Here is a 19,587-nt window from a genome sequence, read left to right as displayed (position 1 = left end):
TAATTTTTTTAAACCCCCCACCTCCCAATGGGGGCGAATTATAACTATCAATATTTCGTTCCTGAATTTCAGAATATCTGGAAGGCACAAATGATTATGAGCTCTGGCTGTTTGCTCTTGAGCCAAGGCAATGAAAATTGCAGTCATAAGTTATCTGACCAGGAAGTTAATGTGATTACTTCTTTATAAAGGTTTGTCCTGCAAATGCATGTGAACTATTGGTGAACTACGAACATACACACACTCTTTGGGGTTAGTCCAATACTCTAATCCATATTCAGATGTCTATTTTAGAACTAATGAGAAATCAATGAATCCACTAACCCTGAAAGCCCGGATTGAAGTGAAAACTGTGGAAAGGCAGATACTAACTGCCTTTTGCAAAGCTGAAGATTTCTTTTCCTTTTCAGATAATGTCACCTCTATAGTGATATTCAATGAATTGTAAAATCACCTATGTTGGACAGACTACTTTGAAAATCTGATTTAAAACACTTGCTTGTTTGCCTGAAATATGTATTTTCTTTCCAGGTATCACCAGTAAGAAAGTTTTAAATTTGGCAATAAGTTTCAGTTTGTTACCAAGCTTGCTATGATTTTTTTCCCTAAGTTACCTATTTTGTCTTTGTTTTAATAATTCGGTCAAATTTTTTGCTTATTTAACATTGGTTGTTTGTTGGTTTTTGGAAGAAGATACTTTCATCAAAGATTCACTATTTGAGTTCTTTCCCCCTCTTGATATGCAAACAGGAAAGCAGATAAAAAGTTCAGGATATTTATTAAAAGAAAATGTTGACCTCCTTTGTTGTATGTGTCCCCCCCCCCTTTTGCCTTGTAAGTTATATATTGTATTCCAAACCAGAATGACTAGTTTGGGTAAAGAAATGTTATATCCATAGCTAACAAGGAAAACTCTCTTGACACAAGTCAGGCTTCCTACCTTACCCAAAGGGCCGCTGGGCTTACCTGAACACCTTTTCTCAGTTGGTTGCAGAATAGTCTAGGAATGGGTTACTATAGTCTGATCTGCCTAGTTACTAAGTCTATATTTTTCGGCCACTCCTCTTCTATGCATGCCACATTTTTCGACAAAGTGATGGCTCAAAAGGGGACTTGCACATAATGTTAGAGACAAGGCAGCTCTAGATCCCACAAGCGTTCTCTAGGGTGGGGCTGGACGATTACACACTGAACTGAGAAAAGATGTTCAGGTAAGCCAATGCTCCTTCTCCAGTACGGTTGTGAAATAGTCCAGAAATAGAATATACCAAGGCCTGGTGTGCCTAAGGGCAGGTAGACATTGAGTCTGGAGACCCAAGGCTGTTGTAAACCCCTCCTTCCAAAGGAAGCCTCCACTGAGGCAAAGACATCCAATGCCTAATGAAAGGGAAGTGGGTGGCCCAAGTGGCCGCCCTGCAGATATCCTCAAGAGATGTCTGCGTGACCCATGCAGCGGTTGTAGCTGTGCTTCTTGTGGACTGCGCGGTGATGCATCTGGGAACCAGCAGAGACTGTGCTTCATATGCTTTAGCAATACATGCTCTGATCCAGCAATCAATGGTCTACGATGACACTTTAGCGCCCATCAAAGTGGGTTGGAAAGAATTGAAAAGAGCCTCCGATCTCGTTGTGGGCACTTGTGTGACTTGCCTGCTCTGATGCATGGGAACAATCTGCTATTGTGAGAAACAAGGGCGACTGTGAATGCTGGAAGGCCAAGTAACAATGGAGTAATGACAGAAGCCAAAAACCCAACTAGAAAGGGTTGGTCCCAACCTCAGCAGTCACATCATGTATTGATAACTGGAGCCCAGGAGCTGGTGGATTAGTAAGACTAGCACACAGTTGGCTGTGGGCTAAGAGGCTTAAGCTATTGCAGGACTGGCCAGCACAGTAATAATTAAGTACCAGCAAGTCTGATTGAAGCCCTGCTGAGCTGGGCCTAATGGACTAGTACTCTGAAGGCTGGTAGATGTAAAGGCCGATGCACAAAGTGCATACAAAATGGCCACTCGAGGCTCTCAAATGGCCACTGCAGCCTTGAGATAAGACGTGGGCACAGAGCAAGATAAGAAGGGATCTGGAGAGACACTGAACAAACGGTTTCATTGGCTGACCAATGTGAAAATTCCTTTGGAAGGAGGTGCCAAGAGAAAACAACATCACTAATAACAATAACAACAACAACAATAATTTTATTAGATTTGTATGCCACCCCTCTCCGCAGACTCGGGGCGGCATACAAACCGTAAAAACAGAATGGTGCCTCGCTTAGTGCCTTTGGGCTACATGCTGAGAGAAGCCTTCTTTGGCCTTTCAAATGCTTCTAAAATGGCCACTGAGGCTCAAAAGCTCAAGCAATTAGATAATGGCAGCTATGGCAGCAGAAGCTTCAGTCTGGGAGGCTGGAAGAGTGCAAAATGCCGTAATTGGTGGGGCATGGTCAGGGGTGGGCTGCTAGCCGGAATGCTAAATTGGGTTCGCTGCTGCAGCTCGTGAATTCTAGCAGGCCAGTGCGATTTTGCTTCTGCACCTGTGGAGGTAGCAAACTTGCGCACGAACCCACAGGTGCGCCCGTGTTTTGGTGAGGTTTTTTTTGCTTCCGTGCATGCTGAAACACAGGTGCACCCGTGGCTCTTTTTGTTTTTTGTTTTATTCTTTCAGGTAAATATAAACTAGGAGTGGCCAAAAAGGAAGGAATAAACTTGAATCCAGAAGTCCGGATAGCCAGGAATAGTTTGCTAGAGACTGATCTAGCAAAAGACAACAGTTTCAGATCTGACTGTGTCAGAAACTAGGGTATGCACTGAAAGGCATGGAGGAATGCCTGAAAAATATAGACTCAGCAGCTTGGCAGATCAGACTGTAGCAACCCATTCCTGGACTATTTTGCAACCATACTGGAGAATTAATCAATTTATTCTAAAAAAATGGGGAACAAGTACTGGTAAGCATTGGTATCATTTTTTATTGTATAAGATTTGTAGGGATATTCCAATTCACTTTTTGAATAGTAAAAATGTAGAGTAGCCAGGTTTGAAGGATGCCTACCTGTTTAGGAAAAAAAAACCCACATGCAAACAAAGGTGGGTGTATTAACATTCTCTACAGCAGGTAGAGTGCTGTACTGCAGGCCACTGAAGCTGACTTGTAGATCTGAAGGTCAGCGGTTCAAATCTCATCACCGGCTCAAGGTTGACTCAGCCTTCCATCCTTCCGAGGTGGGTAAAATGAGGACCCGGATTGTGGGGGCAATAGCCTAGCTCTGTTAAAAAAGTGCTATTGCTAACATGTTGTATGTAAGCCGCCCTGAGTCTAAGGAGAAGGGCGGCATAAAAATCGAATAAATAAATAAATACATACATACATACATACATAAATGAATAAATAAATAAATAAATAAATAAATGGGATGGCAGAAACAATTCTCTTTGGATATATGCAACTTGGTTTCAAAAACCCAAATATGTTGCAAGGTTCCTTTGCTTATTGAGGAAATAAAGCAATACCAAAAACAAAGATCGCTACCTATGATCCTTAGTGGTTCAGGATCTTTGGAGAAATCTTGCATTGCCCAAAATGGTAAGGACATAAAGAGATTCCCTGGCAAATTACCTCAATTATCACACTAGTGTACATTCAGTTAATAGAATAAGAGTAGAAAGAAGAGACAGACTTTCCTTGGTAGCAGGTGTCAGCAGTAAATCTGATCTCTCCAAAAATGTTAAATGCTTTCTCAGGAATTGATTTGCAAAACAGAAGGCTACACAGACATAACTCAGCTGGATTCTTTTCTTTACAGCAGGAAACAATGAAGTTGTATACACAAAGATTTGCCCACTGCAGTCTTCATATGGGTCACTGCCCCAGGGTTTAAATTATAGATCTTTTCCAACCCATGTTTCCCAGTTAGATTCTCTTGATGGTATTTGGAAGGATGGTTGTTTTCCTTTAAAGAAATCCATAAACTTTATTTGTGTACATACCTAATTTTTAATCAAATTCTGGGCATTTTTTTAAAAGCAAGAATTTAATGTTGCTTTCATTCTTAGATAATGCTGACTACTAGCAATACCAATTCCAGAAAGAAGTTGGGACACTAATTAATGATATACGTGATTTTTTTTAAAAAAACCCCCAATATTTTCCAAATACAGGTAGCCCTTGACTTACAACAGTTTATTTAGTGATTGTTCAAAGCAGTGATGAGCTCCTACGGGTAGGGTCAGGTACGCAGGACCAGTAGAAAAATTTTGGTCAGGTACGCAGGACCAGTAGAAAATTTTTTCTTTTTTCTTTTTTCCTATCGCAGTAAATGAGGTTGAATGTGTATTATTTTAGAACAGCTGTGCGTGCTTGCATGTGTGTATATACACATACAGTTTATATAGTAGATAATGTATATTTTTGTGTGCCAGTGTGTAATATGTATGTACACACATGGCATATATACATAGAATTAAATAGTATTTTTGGGATGTTCAGTAATAGTAAATAGATAGGAAAATTGTATTTCTTTGTGGCGAGGAGGGACCAGGCACCCTAACCCTAACCCAAACTCTTGACGTGAGTGATGTCAAGTATGCCACCTTTAAGCCAATCACATGACCTTTAAGCCACCCCCAATCACATGGCCAGCAAGCCACACCCACAATATAAGCCACACCCACAATGTGGTACTAAAACTTTTTGGCAGCCCTTCACTGGTTCAAAGTTACAATGGGCCTGAAAAAAGTGACACACTATGTCTCACACTTAGGATGGTTGCAGCATCAATACGGTCAGATGAATTATAGTCGGAGGCTTAGTTGGTACATATTTATGACTGTTGCAGCATCCCGGGGTCATGTGATAATCTTTTGTGACCGTCTGACAATTAGAGTCAATGGGGAAGCCAGATTTACTTTACAACGGTGTTATTAATTTAAAAACTGCAGAGATGTGGCAAGAAAAGTAATAAAATGGGAGAAAATTCACTTAACAAATTTCTTACTTAGCAACATAAATTCTGGGCTCAAATGTAGTCATAAGTTGAAGACTACCTACATTCAAAACAAGTACATTAGGAAGCTTAGACTGAACCAGGCCCAGCTTTTACAATGTTGTTTCTGTAAATTCCTGACTGACAGCAATCTGCAGCAACCAAGCAGACATTTAGAGGCAGAAACACTGCTGCTTTGGGGTTAAACCCTAATACTGAAAATACAGTGTCTGACAATCTTTTTCTTCTTAAATCCTGTATTCCTCCCACATCCATAACCATACGTTACTACCATCCCAGTTTCAGCATCTTTTTCTGTCAATGAATCATTTCTTTTCAGGGATTAGAAAAGTTAATAATTAGCTTGTAGAGCCTGCCACTCGTGTGTCTGCAAAACCATGCTGATTCATTAACAGCTTTGCTTGGGACAGGTAATAGTTGTGCAGTCCTAGAGATGTCCACCAGCCTTGTCTCAAGGCAAGACTCTCCCCAAGACTTTACCCATGGGTAAAACTGAATGTAAGCAGGTCTTTTAGATTAAGAGTTATTGTCATTTCAACCAATGTAATTAACATAATGAACTGGGAAACACTTACTGGAAAGCCAGCTACAGGCACTTCGATTTCATCATGTGAGGTCGAACAGCCTATGGGTGAAAGGCACAAACATAAAATTTTAACTAGCTTTTATTTGTTTTCCAGAGTTTCTCACTAAGCATAGCGCAACGATTTTATAAAGGACAATATTTATGTCATCATAATACAGGATATAATAAAACACATGATGTGAGGAAACACTTTAGACAGTGGCATATTTTATTTCCATATCCCTTTGCTGCTAGAAAACGGGAATAGATCTATTTTAATACATCTCGAATGGTGATTGCTCTGTTCCCAGATGTCCCACTTTGAGGCCAAGGGACAATACATACGTTACAAAGTTCAAAACAAGGGCCCAAGAACATCAGATGCCATGGTATGTTAACAAATTGGTTCTCATGCTGAGTATGGACATCGCTCCATTCTGTAGAAGGAGCCGGTGAGAACTAAGTATTTTTTAAATAAAGCAAAGCTTTGGTAACCACAGAAATCTGCTACGTTTCTCCCCCCCCCCCCAATAAGATCTGGACTTCATTACTGTTAAATACAGTGATACCTCGTATTACAAACTTAGTTGGTTCCGGGATGAGGTTTGTAAGGTGAAGTTTGTAAGACGAAACAATGTTTCCCATAGGAATCAATGGAAAAGCAATTAATGCATACAAGCCCAAAACTCACCCCTTTTGCTAGCCAAAGCACCCGTATTTGCACTGCTGGGATTCCCCTGAGGCTCCCATCCATGGGAAACCCCACCTCTGGACTTCCGTGTTTTTGTGATGCTGCAGGGGAATCCCAGCAGGAGAATCCCAGCCAGTGTTCCCTCTAATTTTTTTTGGGGTGGGCGGAAAAGTATAGTGTCTGAGCTGCAGTCCCTTTGGGACTGGGCGGCACAGAAATAATAAACAAACAAACAAACAAACAAACAAATAAAAAACCCACCCTGTTTTGCCTCATAGAATTTCAAAATAAAATACAGTGATCCCTCAATTAGTGCGGTCTCGATTAGTGCGAAACGCTATACCACGGTTTTTCAAAAAATATTAATTAAAAAATACTCCATCGGTTTTTTTGCTATACCACGGTTTTTCCCACCCGATGACGTCATACGTCATCACCAAGAGCCACTTCTCTGTCTCTTTCTCTTTCTTTCCTGTCATTCTCTGCTTCAATCATTTTCTCATTTCTCTTTTTTTCTCCCCTTTTTTCTATCATTTCTCTCTCTCTTCCTTCCACTCTTCTCTCTCTCTTTCTTCCTCTCTCTCACTCTCTTCCTTCCTTTCTCATCTTTCTTTCTCTCTCTCTTTCTCTCTCTTGCTTCTTCCTCTTACACTCTCTTCCTCCCTCTCTCATCTCTTTCTTTCCTTCTCTCTCTTTCTCTATTTCTCCCCCTCTTGCTCTCGAGCGGCGAGCGAGCGGCCGGGCGGGTGAACGGGCGAGCGGCCGGGTGAACGGGCGAGCGAGCAGCCGGGCGGGCGGGTGAACGGCGGGCGGGCGGGTGTTGGGGGGGTGGGGGCAGCCGACATTCAAAGCAATCTTTGTCGGCTTCCGCACTTTCGTTGCTCCCCGGCTCCACCATCTGCGCATGCGTGGTCATGGAAAAAGGGCGTGCATGCGCAGATGGTGTTTTTACTTCCGCACCACTATACCACGGAAAATCGATTAGTGTGGGAGGTCTTGGAACGTAACCCCCGCACCAATCGAGGGATCACTGTACTGTACTGTGTGTCTATAACAGTGAGCTCATAATAGGGCAACTCTATCAATATCAAAATGCCACTTAAATAGTTGACCTAGTTTCAAACTAGATTTTGATTTTCTTTCTGTCTTCCTTACTCCCATTCTTTTTCTTTCTCTTTTCCTTCCTCTCTTTTTTCTATCTGTTTCTCTCTCTTCCTCTCTTCCTCTCTCTCTCCTTCCCTCTCACTCTTTCCCTCTCGGCTTCTGGGCAGGTTTGGAAAACTCTGAGTTGATGATGATTTTTAAGTGAGCGATTGCTCACTGCTCATCTTAGAGGGAACTCCCAGCAGTGCAAAAACGGGTGCTTTGCTGCCAACGGAAGTCCGGAGGTGGGGTTTCCCAGCGAGGGGAGCCTCAGCGAAATTGCAGCATCACAAAAACACAGAAGTCCTTGAAATCCCACCTCCGGACTTCCGTGTTTTTGTGATGCTGCGATTTTGGTGAGGCTCCCCTCGCTGGGAAACCCCACCTCCGGACTTCCATTGTCAGCGAAGTGCCTGTTTTTGCGCTTGGGATTCCCTTGCAGCATCGCAAAAACACGGAAGTCTGGAGGTGGTGTTTCCCGTGGAGGGGAGCCTCAGGGAAATCTCAGCAGCGCAAAAACGGGCACTTCGCTGGCAACAGAAGTCCGGAGGCGGGGCATCCCAGTGGCGGCGGCTTGGGTTTGTAAGGTGAAAATAGTTTGGAAGAAGAGGCAAAAAAATCTTAAACCCCACGTTTGTATCTCGAAAAGTTTGTATGACGATAGAAACATAGAAACATAGAAGTCTAACGGCAGAAAAAGACCTCATGGTCCATCTAGTCTGCCCTTATACTATTTTCTGTATTTTATCTTAGGATGGATATATGTTTATCCCAGGCATGTTTAAATTCAGTTACTGTGGATTTATCTACCACGTCTGCTGGAAGTTTGTTCCAAGGATCTACTACTCTTTCAGTAAAATAATATTTTCTCATGTTGCTTTTGATCTTTCCCCCAACTAACTTCAGATTGTGTCCCCTTGTTTTTGTGTTCACTTTCCTATTAAAAACACTTCCCTCCTGAACCTTATTTAACCCTTTAATATATTTAAATGTTTCGATCATGTCCCCCCTTTTCCTTCTGTCCTCCAGACGATGGGTTTGTAAGACAAGGTATCACTGTATACTGCTCTTTATTTCTTCAAGACTTAAGACAATTTTTCTTTCAGGATATGTGCACATATATTTCAGTGATACATTTTGCTATCATTCTTTAAAACTGGTAGTAAATGTATTAGTGAGAGCAGATGAAATGAACAAGTAAAAAGAAAAGAAAAAAGGAAGTGATAAACTTTTTAAACAAAGCAATGCCTGAATAATGCATACCTTGAGATATATCTTCAACAGCCCTACGGATTCCTCTATCAAATGCTCTTGCATCAGCGGGACTTTGAAATGTGAGGCCAAATTTTTTTTCATCAATCTTCCAATGGTGAAAAGTTGGCGTAACCTTATTGTAAATAAGCTCCTTCTTTAATGTACATTCCAAAACCACCTGGGGGAAAAAAAACCCAAGTTAAAAGATGAAGTTACTATACAGGGCTTTTGTCTTTTTGTGTATTTAAACAATTTTTGTTCTATCAAAGCTTTCCACAGAAAAAAATGGAAACAAGTTGTAGTATGAAAGATTTTAATTACTAATATATAGAATATAAATTTAATCACAAAGCTCTAAAAGCTAGCCCCAAATGCCTATCAGTTTAATAACCTATTCCACATATCCCAAAATTTAATTAATGTGAAATCAAAAGCAGAAACAGAAACATTTACACAAAGAAAAAGGAAGCTATATAAATGGGAATAATCATCAAGATATCCCTCGTTTTTTGTCACTGCCAGAAAGTTTGGCTATATCTGAACAGAAGTGCAACAGTCTGTAAAGTGAACTGATTCTGGAATATTCAGGTATGTAGGTAAACAAGAAAGTAAACATAATTTGAAAGTGACATTTTTCACAAATAATAAAATATTGGATTAGATTGATTGATATGCCCATTTGATATCTCTGCTTTGCAAGCTGCATTGGCTGCCAGCTTGATTCAAAAATATTGTGTAAATTTGTTTCATGACCAGGTTCTTAAGTAGAAACGTTCTTAAGTAGAAGCAATTTTTCCCATAGGAATCAATGTAAAAGCAAATAATGTGTGCAAAGCCATTAGGAAAGAAATAAAAGCTCAGAATTTGGGTGATAGGAGGAGGAGGAACAAGAGGACGAGGACAGTCATTCCCGAAGGAAGAAGGTGAGGTGAGCGGAATAAACCCCCCCCCAAAACTTTAATGCTTAAAAAAAAGGGACTCTGAGGCGGAGAGGAGGAGCACATGCCTCCCATACACGCGGCGTGAGGCTGCCTCCCATACACTGGCTGCTGCTGCTGCTACCTGCTGCCTCTTCCTTCCCATGCTGAAGGGCTCCGCTCTCCTCTCATTTGCTCGCTTTGTAGCTGGCGCCTTTCCTTTGCAGTGGTGACTCCTCGGCTGCCCAGAGCAAAGGGAGCGTTTCTTTTCTCTGGGTGCTGGCAGAGGTTTATTCCCTCTCCAAGCGCCCAGAGAAAGGAAAATGCTTCGTTCGCTCTGAACTGCCAAAGCCTCCTTAAGCACCACCAAAAGGATCCTCAGGCAGTCCAGATGGCTGAGATTGAAGAGGGAATGGCAGGAAAGTGGCCGGCCCTTCATGCCGCTCTCAAATTTACTGGGAATTTTTTCCGGACTCGGGTTCTTAAGTAGAAAATGATTCTTAAGTAGAGGCAAAAAAATCTTGAACACCCAGTTCTTATCTTGAAAAGTTCTTAAATAGAGGCGTTCTTAAGTAGTGGTATCACTGTATTTATTTCTATCCTGCTTTTATTATTTTAACTCAAGGCAGCAAACATCTCCAACACACTTCCCTTCTCTTATTTTCCCAGCAACAACCCTGTCAGATGGTTTGGGGGAGGGAGAGAGAGTCCAAAGTCAGTTGACTTTCATGGCTCTGGTAGGACTAGAATTCATGGTTTCTCTCTGTCTTTCTAGCCTTGTGCCCTTACCATTAGGGCAAACTGGCTCTAGGCCTCTCACTAATGTTTTTTTCCGATTTGTGGCACCTGCCTTTTGGAATGAAATTCCTAATGATATGTGTGTGACTCCCACCTGAATGTTGTCCTGCCAATCCTTACTGGTTCCTCTCCTAGGCTTTTGGCTAAGGTGGTGGGAAGTCACTGCTAGGCATATTATATGTTTTATGTATCAATTGTCAGGTTTACAAGTTAACACCCCATGTTATTATGACTACACATCTCCCCAATTCCATACAATGCCCCATCCCAGTTTCCCACAGTCCTAAATATGGCAGGCCTGAAGATCCAACACCCAAGATGGTTCCCAGGCCTGATACTGATTGGACCTGCCATTTTAAAAATTGTTTTATGTAGTTTGTTATTGTTTACATGGTCTTTTACTATGAGACACCCAGATTCAGTCTGGAGTTGAGTGGTATCTAAACCAAGTGAACAAATGAATGAGTGGAATGAATGAATGAATGAATGAATGAATGAATCAATCTATCTTCCACAGACATTCTTCTTTGGCTGTCCAAACCTAATTTGGATGTGAGAAGGATATCAATAACTAAGACCAACTATATTACAGTCGTTAAGAACCAGAATCAGACTGTAGTCCACTCTTAGCAACAGAAGTCTACATGATGGCTTTGGGCTAGTCATTGTGGAAATACAGGAGAAGGAAAAACTATACATGTCACCTTGATCTCCTGAATTACACAGAGTAGAAGTAAAATAGTCCTCATCTCATCTGGGACTACATCTGGGACTAGAATCTTTTTTTAAAAAAATAAGTTTTTTATTTATAAAACATTTAAAAAGAAAAATGACAAACATACCATATATACATCACAATATGATGATACAAACATATAACAGATAAGGTACATGATGGTCCATTCAGTATTTACATTGTTTTTCCCCCTCTCCCTCTTCTATTGATTTTCAATATCTCGAGTTTTAATTGGTATGTAATTTTTCCTCTGATATTTCTAATCTTTAATCTTGCTCTCCTAAATCCAATTATATAATTTACTCTAGGTTTCGTAGTAGTCTGTATCTGATTTGTGGGACCAGAATCTTGAGCAATAGTTCTTAAGCAATAAGTTCTTAAGCAATAGTTAAACGAAGTGTCACATGACTGTTTCATTCAAAAACTACAATCCTCAGCACTCCCAGTTATATGCATTAAGTGAAACCCAAAGTCATTAAATGGGCAGAATGAAAGCTATCCTCCGGTAGGCAGCTCTTTGGAAATGCAAAGTCTGTTGCAGGGGCTCAAAAACTGTAAAATTAACTTTGTAAGTTCAGACTGCTGTTAAATGAATGATTGTAAGTCAAGGACAATCTGTAGCATAAATAATTCTGAAATACGGTACATATCTGGTTGGCCTTTATTGGAAGCAAACCCTTGATTTGATAGGGCATTGCTTACTAATATCTCAGTAAATGTTCTTAGTGCTGTATATTAAAAGGTTTTTCCTCTAAGAAATAGATTTCAGAAAAAACAGTATATGAATGTATTCATTTTAACAAATACAGGTTTTCTATTTTTTTGTATCTATGCAAACAAAATGGGATTTCTTTATTATGGACCTGCTATGTGATGTAGTTGCTTTAAGCTGTTGACAGATGTTATATTTATGCCTTTGCATACAGTGAACACCATTTCAGAATCAAAACCAAACCATTTCCCAGCCATAATCAATTTTCATTAACTGCTTTTGTTTCACACTGTTCTGTTCCCAAGCTGCTTTTCTTTCTATAGAATGCTGTTAGGTCCTCTTTAATTTTAGATTTTTAAAAAACCCTCAAAGTATGTAGATAGCATCCAGAATTAGCAATTAAAGGGGAAAAAATGTGATGGTTTTTTAACAAAAACTCTGATTAATCTAGCCAACTTTTAGTGTCATTCATTGATATCCTCTCTTTCAAGGAGGAATACAAAGATTAGTGTCATGTCTAACCTGTGACATAGGTTAAGGCAAGAAAAACTGGGCCCAGGATTACCTGTTCAATTCAATACAGTGATACCTCATCTTACAAACGCCTCATCATACAAACTTTTTGAGATACAAACCTGGGTTTAAGATTTTTTTGCCTCTTCTTACGAACTATTTTCACCTTACAAACCCACCGCCGCCGCTGGGATGCCCTGCCTCCGGACTTCCATTGTCAGCAAAGCACCCGTTTTTGCCCTGCTGGGATTTCCGTGAGGCTCCCCTCCATGGGAAACCCCACCTCCGGACCTCTGTTTTTGTGATGCTGCAGGGGAATCCCAGCAGGGAAATCCCAGCGGCACAAAAACAGGCGCTTTGCTGGCAAAGGAAGTCCGGAAGTGGGATTTTCCAGTGAGGGGAGCCTCAGTGAAATCACAGCATTGCAAAAACACAGAGGTGTGGGGTTTCGAAGACTTCAGTGTTTTTGCGATGCTGTGATTTCACTGCTGCTCCCTTCACTGGTAAACCCCACCTCTGGACTTCCGTTGCCAGTGAAGCGCCCGTTTTTGCACTGCTGGGATTCCCCTGCAGCACCACAAAAACACAGAAGTCCAGAGGTGGGGTTTCCCATGGAGGGGAGACTAAGGGAAACCCCAGCAGCGCAAAAATGGGTGCTTCACTGGCAACAGAAGTACGGAGGCGGGGCATCCCAGCAGCGGCGGTGGGTTTGTAAGGTGAAAATAGTTTGTAAGAAGAGGCCAAAAAAACTTAAACCCCGGGTTTGTATCTCGAAAAGTTTGTATGACGAGGCATTTTTAAGATGAGGTATCAATGTATTTTCATTCTTTCTTGTCTCCCCCTCCCTTTTTTTTTTTTTTTTGGCTAAACATGATTGTGCTAAATTTCCATAGTCATTACACACTGAATTATGGACGAATTGTGATATCAAGCAATGACATTTAAAAATTGTCTCTTTACTTCTCACTCCTATTCTGGAAGAAGCAACAATGGTACAAGTTGCAAAAACTTTTTTCTTTGTCTGAATATATGCTAATCTGCATCGATTGAACAAAGGCAACAGAGAAGAAGATATGCAACAGGCAACAAACTGACTCATTATAAAATTGGAAAGCGAAGTAAGTATCACTTTAAAAGCAATAGCATTTGACAATCTAAAATACTGAAACCTGCGTGCCTGCTTAATGCTTCATATAAAAGGAACTATCCGGCAATGTTTACATAGCTTAAAACAGCAGCAGACCTGTCCAGGTTACAGTGGAAGGTAATTGTTCAAACTAGACTGGCTGGAGCCAGATCTCAGAAGGGAAGTATAATGAAGGAGGAAGTGTGCAATTATGTCAAGGGTGCTTTGTGAAGAAAGAGTGAAAAAAAAAACCTGCTTTACATTCCAACAGAGGTCTAAACAAGCTGGGTAAACAAGTCCAGAAATAGTCTCTGTCATTCCAAAGTGAAACTCATTTCCTCAGTGCTATCGCTTTTCAAGATACCGGGCAGATTGTTCGTCAAAAACATGTCAAGCAAGTATGCTCATTCATGAAAGCACACCTAGTATTTTGCCACAAGTACTCTCAACTAAAGCAAAATAAATCAAAAGATTTAACTTGCGTCAGACTTCTCTAATCTTGGGCTTTCTAGATGTGATGGGGCCACACCGCAGAACTCTCTTCCCCTACTTAAATTCCAACGCCTTGCTTTTTTGAACTAGACCTCTGTCTTGCTACCCTACCCAGACAGACAGACAGGCAGGCTGTATACATCAAAGCACATACAGTGATACCTTGTCTTACAAACTTAATTGGTTCCGCGATGAGGTTCTTAAGGTGAAAAGTTTGTAAGATAAAACAATGTTTCCCCTTGGAATCAATGTGCTTTGCTGGCAACGGAAGTCTGGAGGTGGGGTTTCCCAGCAAAGGGAGCATCAGTGAAATCACAGCATCACAAAAACACTGAAGTCCTCGAAACCATACCTCCGGACCTCTATGTTTCTGAGATGCTGCGATTTCACTGAGGCTTCCCTGGCTGGGAAACCCCACCTCTGGATTTCCGTTGCCAGTGAAATGCCTGTTTTTGTGCTGCTGGGATTCCCCTGCTGGGATTCCCCTACAGCATCGCAAAAACGTGAAAGTCCGGAGGTGGGGTTTCCCATGGAGGGGAGACTTGGGGGAATCCCAGCAGTGCAAAAACAGGTGCTTCGCTGACAACGGAAGTCCGGAGGCGGGGCATCCCAGCGGCAGCGGTGGGTTTGTAAGGTGAAAATAGTTTGTAAGAAGAGGCAAAAAAATCTTAAACCCCTGGTTTGTATCTCGAAAAGTTTGTATGACGAGGGGTTTGTAAGACGAGGTATCACTGTACTAATGTATGTTTGTTTCAAGTTAAGTTCTATTCTTAATTTCAGGACTGCATTACAGCAAAAAATATGTACAATAATGTCATTAATACCAAGCAGGTTTTAGAGGTTCAAAAATCAAGTGAAGTACAATCCCTCCCTGTTGTCTTCCTTTTAAATGCACTCCACTTTAACACCTGAGGTTTCAACTCATGATTTTGGGCATCGTGAATTAAACTCCTGAACCTAGGTGGCCAGGAATTCTGAGATGGGAAGTTCAATGTATCCGGAGGGCTGGAAGAGACTGAGTCAACCAGTCAAAGAGGCTTTTCAGGGCTGAAGAGTAGAAATAGGATCAAATAAAATATGGAAACCGGTTCATCCACACTGAATGACAGGACAACTCCTAAAAAAAAAAAGAAACAACCCCAAAGGCAGGGCTACCTGATGAGTTTTTAAGTCTGACCTATAATTAGTGGTTTACGACAGTCTCCCCTCCCCTCAAACAAATCAGCTAGCTCTGGATGTCAATGCTAATCTAATTTCCTGTAATACATTGTTGTCGACTACTGTAATGCTCTCTACATGGGGCTACCTTTGAAAAGTGTTCGGAAACTTCAGATCGTGCAGAATGCAGCTGCGAGAGCAGTCATGGGCTTCTCCAGGTATGCCCATGTTACACCAACACTCTGCAGTCTGCATTGGTTGCCGATCAATTTCCGGTCACAATTCAAAGTGTTGGTTATGACCTTTAAATCCCTTCATGGCATCGGACCAGAATATCTCCGAGACCGCCTTCTGCTGCACGAATCCCAGTGACCGATTAGGTCCCACAGAGTGGGCCTTCTCTGGGTCCTGTCAACTAAACAATGTCAGTTGGCGGGCCCCAGGGGAAGAGCCTTCTCTGTGGCGGCTCCGACCCTCTGGAACCAGCTCCCCCCAGAGATTAGAACTGCCCCTACCCTCCTTGCCTTTCATAAACTCCTTAAGACCCACCTTTGTCGTCAGGCATGGGGGAACTGAGATATCTCCCCCGGGCCTATACAATTTATGTATGGTATGCTTGTACGTATGTCTGCTTAATAATGGGTTTTTAAAAAATATTTTAAATTGTAAATTATTAGATTTGTCATGAACTGTTTTATTGTGTTGTGAGCCGCCCCGAGTCTACGGAAAGGGGTGGTATACAAATCTAATTAATAATAATAATAATAATAATAATAACAACAACAACAACAACAACTTTATGATTATATGTACACACACACACACACACACACAAAAGAACACATTGCAAAAGGAAAAACAGCATTGACAAGACAGTGGCCTTACTGGCAAGCAAGACTTTTTGCCAGATGAATCTTAATTACTGCTTCAATAGCAGCTTTTACAAAAAATTTCTTATAATAGTATACTGTTGATATATTACACTGAAAGAAACAAAGGTGTACTTGTTAAAAATGGTGAGAAATCATAAAAAGGACATTCTAGCTGCTCAGAACCTTTGAGTCCATGCCAGACATATAGTACATGGCAATATATTTTCAGATAGAATGATTATTGTTGTTCTCCATTTGTACATCTTCAATAATGGATAAAACACACCTTATATAGAAGTACCATAGTGACTTTCCAATTATATCATTTTTTTTCTTTCCTGCACAACTAGCCAACAGTGGCAACATCATTTGGGGAATAGCAAATGTCCGTTGTTTTCCTGAACTGTATGCTCAACTCTAGGTACAGCAGGAGTAACAAACAGCTGCTCCTCACTGAACCAAAGCAAACTGCTTCACCAAATCTTCCCTTTCCTTCATTCTCCCATGGTTTGCTCTCTGGTAGTAGCTTCTCTTCTTTGTGTTCTCTGCTTTTTCTGACTCGATTGCTAAGGTAATATGTTTCCAAAGAAAAGAAATAGTTGAAATTCAGATTTCCTCGTTTCTTCAAGTAATAAGAGTCAATAAAAGATAAAACATTGCAGCAGCAATGTCATTTGTTGAGTACAGTATATTGGAACAGCAGTACTAAAGGCATTGCTCAGGTGGAAAGCCAGGGGTACAATGTGGTAGAATTTAAAACAGAAGATGAAAAGAGGAAGGAGCACAATAAGCAAAGTCCTGTTTCAAGGATGCATGGGTGTGTATGTGGGAATCATACCATCATATAGAACTGGGCAATATACTGAAACTCCTTGTCTCATTTAGTATCCACTAAATACTCTTGTTCTTCATGATTTATTATTATTATTATTATTAATTATTATTTATTAGATTTGTATGCTGCCCCTCTCCGTAGACTTGGGGCGGCTCACAACAACAAAGACAATGTAAGAACAAATCTAATAATTTAAAAAACACTAAAAACCCCATTATTAAAAGCAAACACACACAAACATACCATGTATAAACTGTATAGGCCCGGGGGAGATATCTCAGTTCCCCCATGCCTCACGACAAAGGTGGGTCTTAAGAACTTTACGAAAGGCAAGGAGGGTGGGGGCAGTTCTAATCTCCGGGAGGAGCTGGTTCCAGAGGGTCGGGGCCGCCACAGAGAAGGCTCTTCTCCTGGGTCCCGCCAAACAACATTGTTTAGTCGATGGGACCCAGAGAAGGCCAACTCTGTGGGACCTAACCGGTCGCTGGGATTCGTGCAGCAGATTTAGCTTATTCTAAGCAATTATTTTACTATTCCCACCCTAAACTTTATCAACATTATTTATCTGGAATAATTTGCTTCAGGGTCTAAAATCACACTTTTGAAGGTAACTGCACTACTCCTTTTTCCAGGTGGCAACATTATGCAAAACTATATAGGGCAACCATGGAATAGATTTCCTACAACGTAAGAAACCCTTACTAACCCTTGGATTCATAGTTGTTACAAAAGGCAAAAAGTAGGCAAAAAAAAAAGTGGAGTATAAGAAAAGGACCCGGATCTACTGAAGTTTGTAACCCCACTATCTATATCAATGGCTTGATAGCCTTACAAACCAATCTTGCTTCGCCGCATCTTCATATATACATGATTTTAAGAATAAGCAGACATCAGCAAATCAGATATTTAACACTAATGATTATGACTAAATCTTTATATATTCAAAGACTATATTATTTAGCAGGTGAACTGTTGAGAGTATGAATAAAGGAGACAATTTCACAAGCTCTATATTTAATTTAAATGGCAAAACAGACACTTGGGGGCAGATATTACACGGATTACTATGTGCCAGGCTGATGGTTTACAAGTTATGTGGGAGTTGCCTTTTTCTGAGTGACTCTTGTATGGCTATAGGGAACATTTAAAGAAAGTAATCCATCCAGCCAGGGAGTTTCCAAAGGCCAATACCCAGTCTTGGTCCCTGCCCTTCTGGTTTAGATCTAACCCTCATCTTATGTAAATGTAACTTTCATAAAGCTAGCACTATGTTAAAAGAGCTCTTTATTTATCAGCAATTCAGGGAATAGTTATATCCAGCTGAACCTACCCTGTTTCCCCCCATTTTTAGTATTGGATTTTGTTATATACTGTTTTATTGCTGTTGTTAGCTGTCCCGAGTCTGCGGAGAGGGGAGGCATACAAATCCAATCAATCAATCAATCAATCAATCAGTCAATCAATTAAAATAAAATAAAATAAAACAACCCCTGATAATAACACCAATCGGGCTTTTGAGTGCATGGTAAAAAGGCCAAGTGCTTATTTCGGGATTCAAAAAAATATATGACAGGGTCTTATTTTTGGGGAAACATGGTATAAGCATGATAATGTGTAAGAAATGGATATCTGAATTATACTAATGAACAAGTCTTTAAAAGCAAGTCTAATGATTTGAACATTCTACAGACATTTATAATTATTGACTTACCTCCTTACATCAGTGCAGCAGAAAATAAAAATCTACATGCCTCTTCCAGCAATTTGCCTCCTTGCAGCTAGTTTCACTTTCAGTTTAGCACCTGGCCAAGCCTCAAATCAGCTGAGGGTCGGAAGCTGAGAATGAGTTGCTTCACATAACAGGCTCTGTCCTGTTTGCTGCAAGGAGGTAAACTACTGGGAGGCAGAGGCCAAAGGGTGGGGGTGGCTGGGTGGGGCTACATTCGGTGTATAAGATGCACTCAAGTTTTCACTCTCTTTTAGAGGTTAAAAAGGTACGTCTTATACTCAAAAGAAATATGGTATATGGAATGCTTGCAATAATTCTACAAGTTATTAGTCAAGGACAAGAAAATGGCTGCAAACGATGCACTATTCTTGACTAGGTACCCAAATGATTGCAGTGATGTTAGATACAGAATATTGTAGGAATGAAGATAATGGATCTTAAACAATAAGAAAAAAGAACAAAGAGAAAAAATCTATACAAGTACAGAATGTTTTCTAAATATGGAAAAATGTTTTGGCCTCTTCGTGTCCTACACAACTAACAATGGATCCATAGGACCCAAAGGCAGTGGTGACGTGGTACAAGTGGCCTGTGTTCCTAGTACCTGAGCCCGAGAGAGTGAAGAGGATGTGGTGTCAGAGGCTGAAGAGCAACCAGGGCCTTCTGTACCTCCTGAGATGAGTAACTCAGGAGGAGGAGCCTCTTCTTGATGCTAGGACTTGCAGGGTCTATAGGAGGCAAGGTGGTTACTCAGGAGGAGGCTTACTCATGAGTAGCATTGTTAGTTATTGGGCCACATCTTCAGGCTATTTAAGGTGGAGTCACACGATGCTTCGGTGCAGAGGACAACGCCATTTCATTTCAGAAACTTGATGCATCTATTGTCTCCAACTTGTTATTTAAAAAAACACACATATTCTTATCTGCATTAATTAGCTCTGGCTTCCAGCTAACCTCTCTAAGTCTATGATAAGTAACTGTGCTACAATCTAGTAATTACAGTTGTGTTTACTATTCTTGGTATTCTGGCCAGCTGCTAAGACA

At 40.9% G+C, this 19,587-nt stretch overlaps 1 protein-coding gene across 1 annotated transcript in view; it reads right to left on the bottom strand.

The window, feature by feature from the left end:
* Window positions 1–19,587, bottom strand: part of SPRED1 (sprouty related EVH1 domain containing 1) — a 94,171-nt gene that overhangs the window by 21,796 nt on the left and 52,788 nt on the right. The window contains exons 3-4 of the mRNA XM_070756426.1: window positions 8,665–8,833; window positions 5,578–5,627 (exon numbers count right to left, since the gene is read on the bottom strand). Coding sequence (XP_070612527.1) covers window positions 5,578–5,627; window positions 8,665–8,833 — 219 coding nt within the window. The remainder of the gene's footprint in view (window positions 1–5,577; window positions 5,628–8,664; window positions 8,834–19,587) is intronic.

Source organism: Erythrolamprus reginae, chromosome 1 (assembly GCF_031021105.1).
Source record: "Erythrolamprus reginae isolate rEryReg1 chromosome 1, rEryReg1.hap1, whole genome shotgun sequence".
Taxonomy (NCBI): Eukaryota; Metazoa; Chordata; class Lepidosauria; order Squamata; family Dipsadidae; genus Erythrolamprus; species Erythrolamprus reginae.
This window is presented reverse-complemented; position numbering and strand designations above follow the sequence as displayed.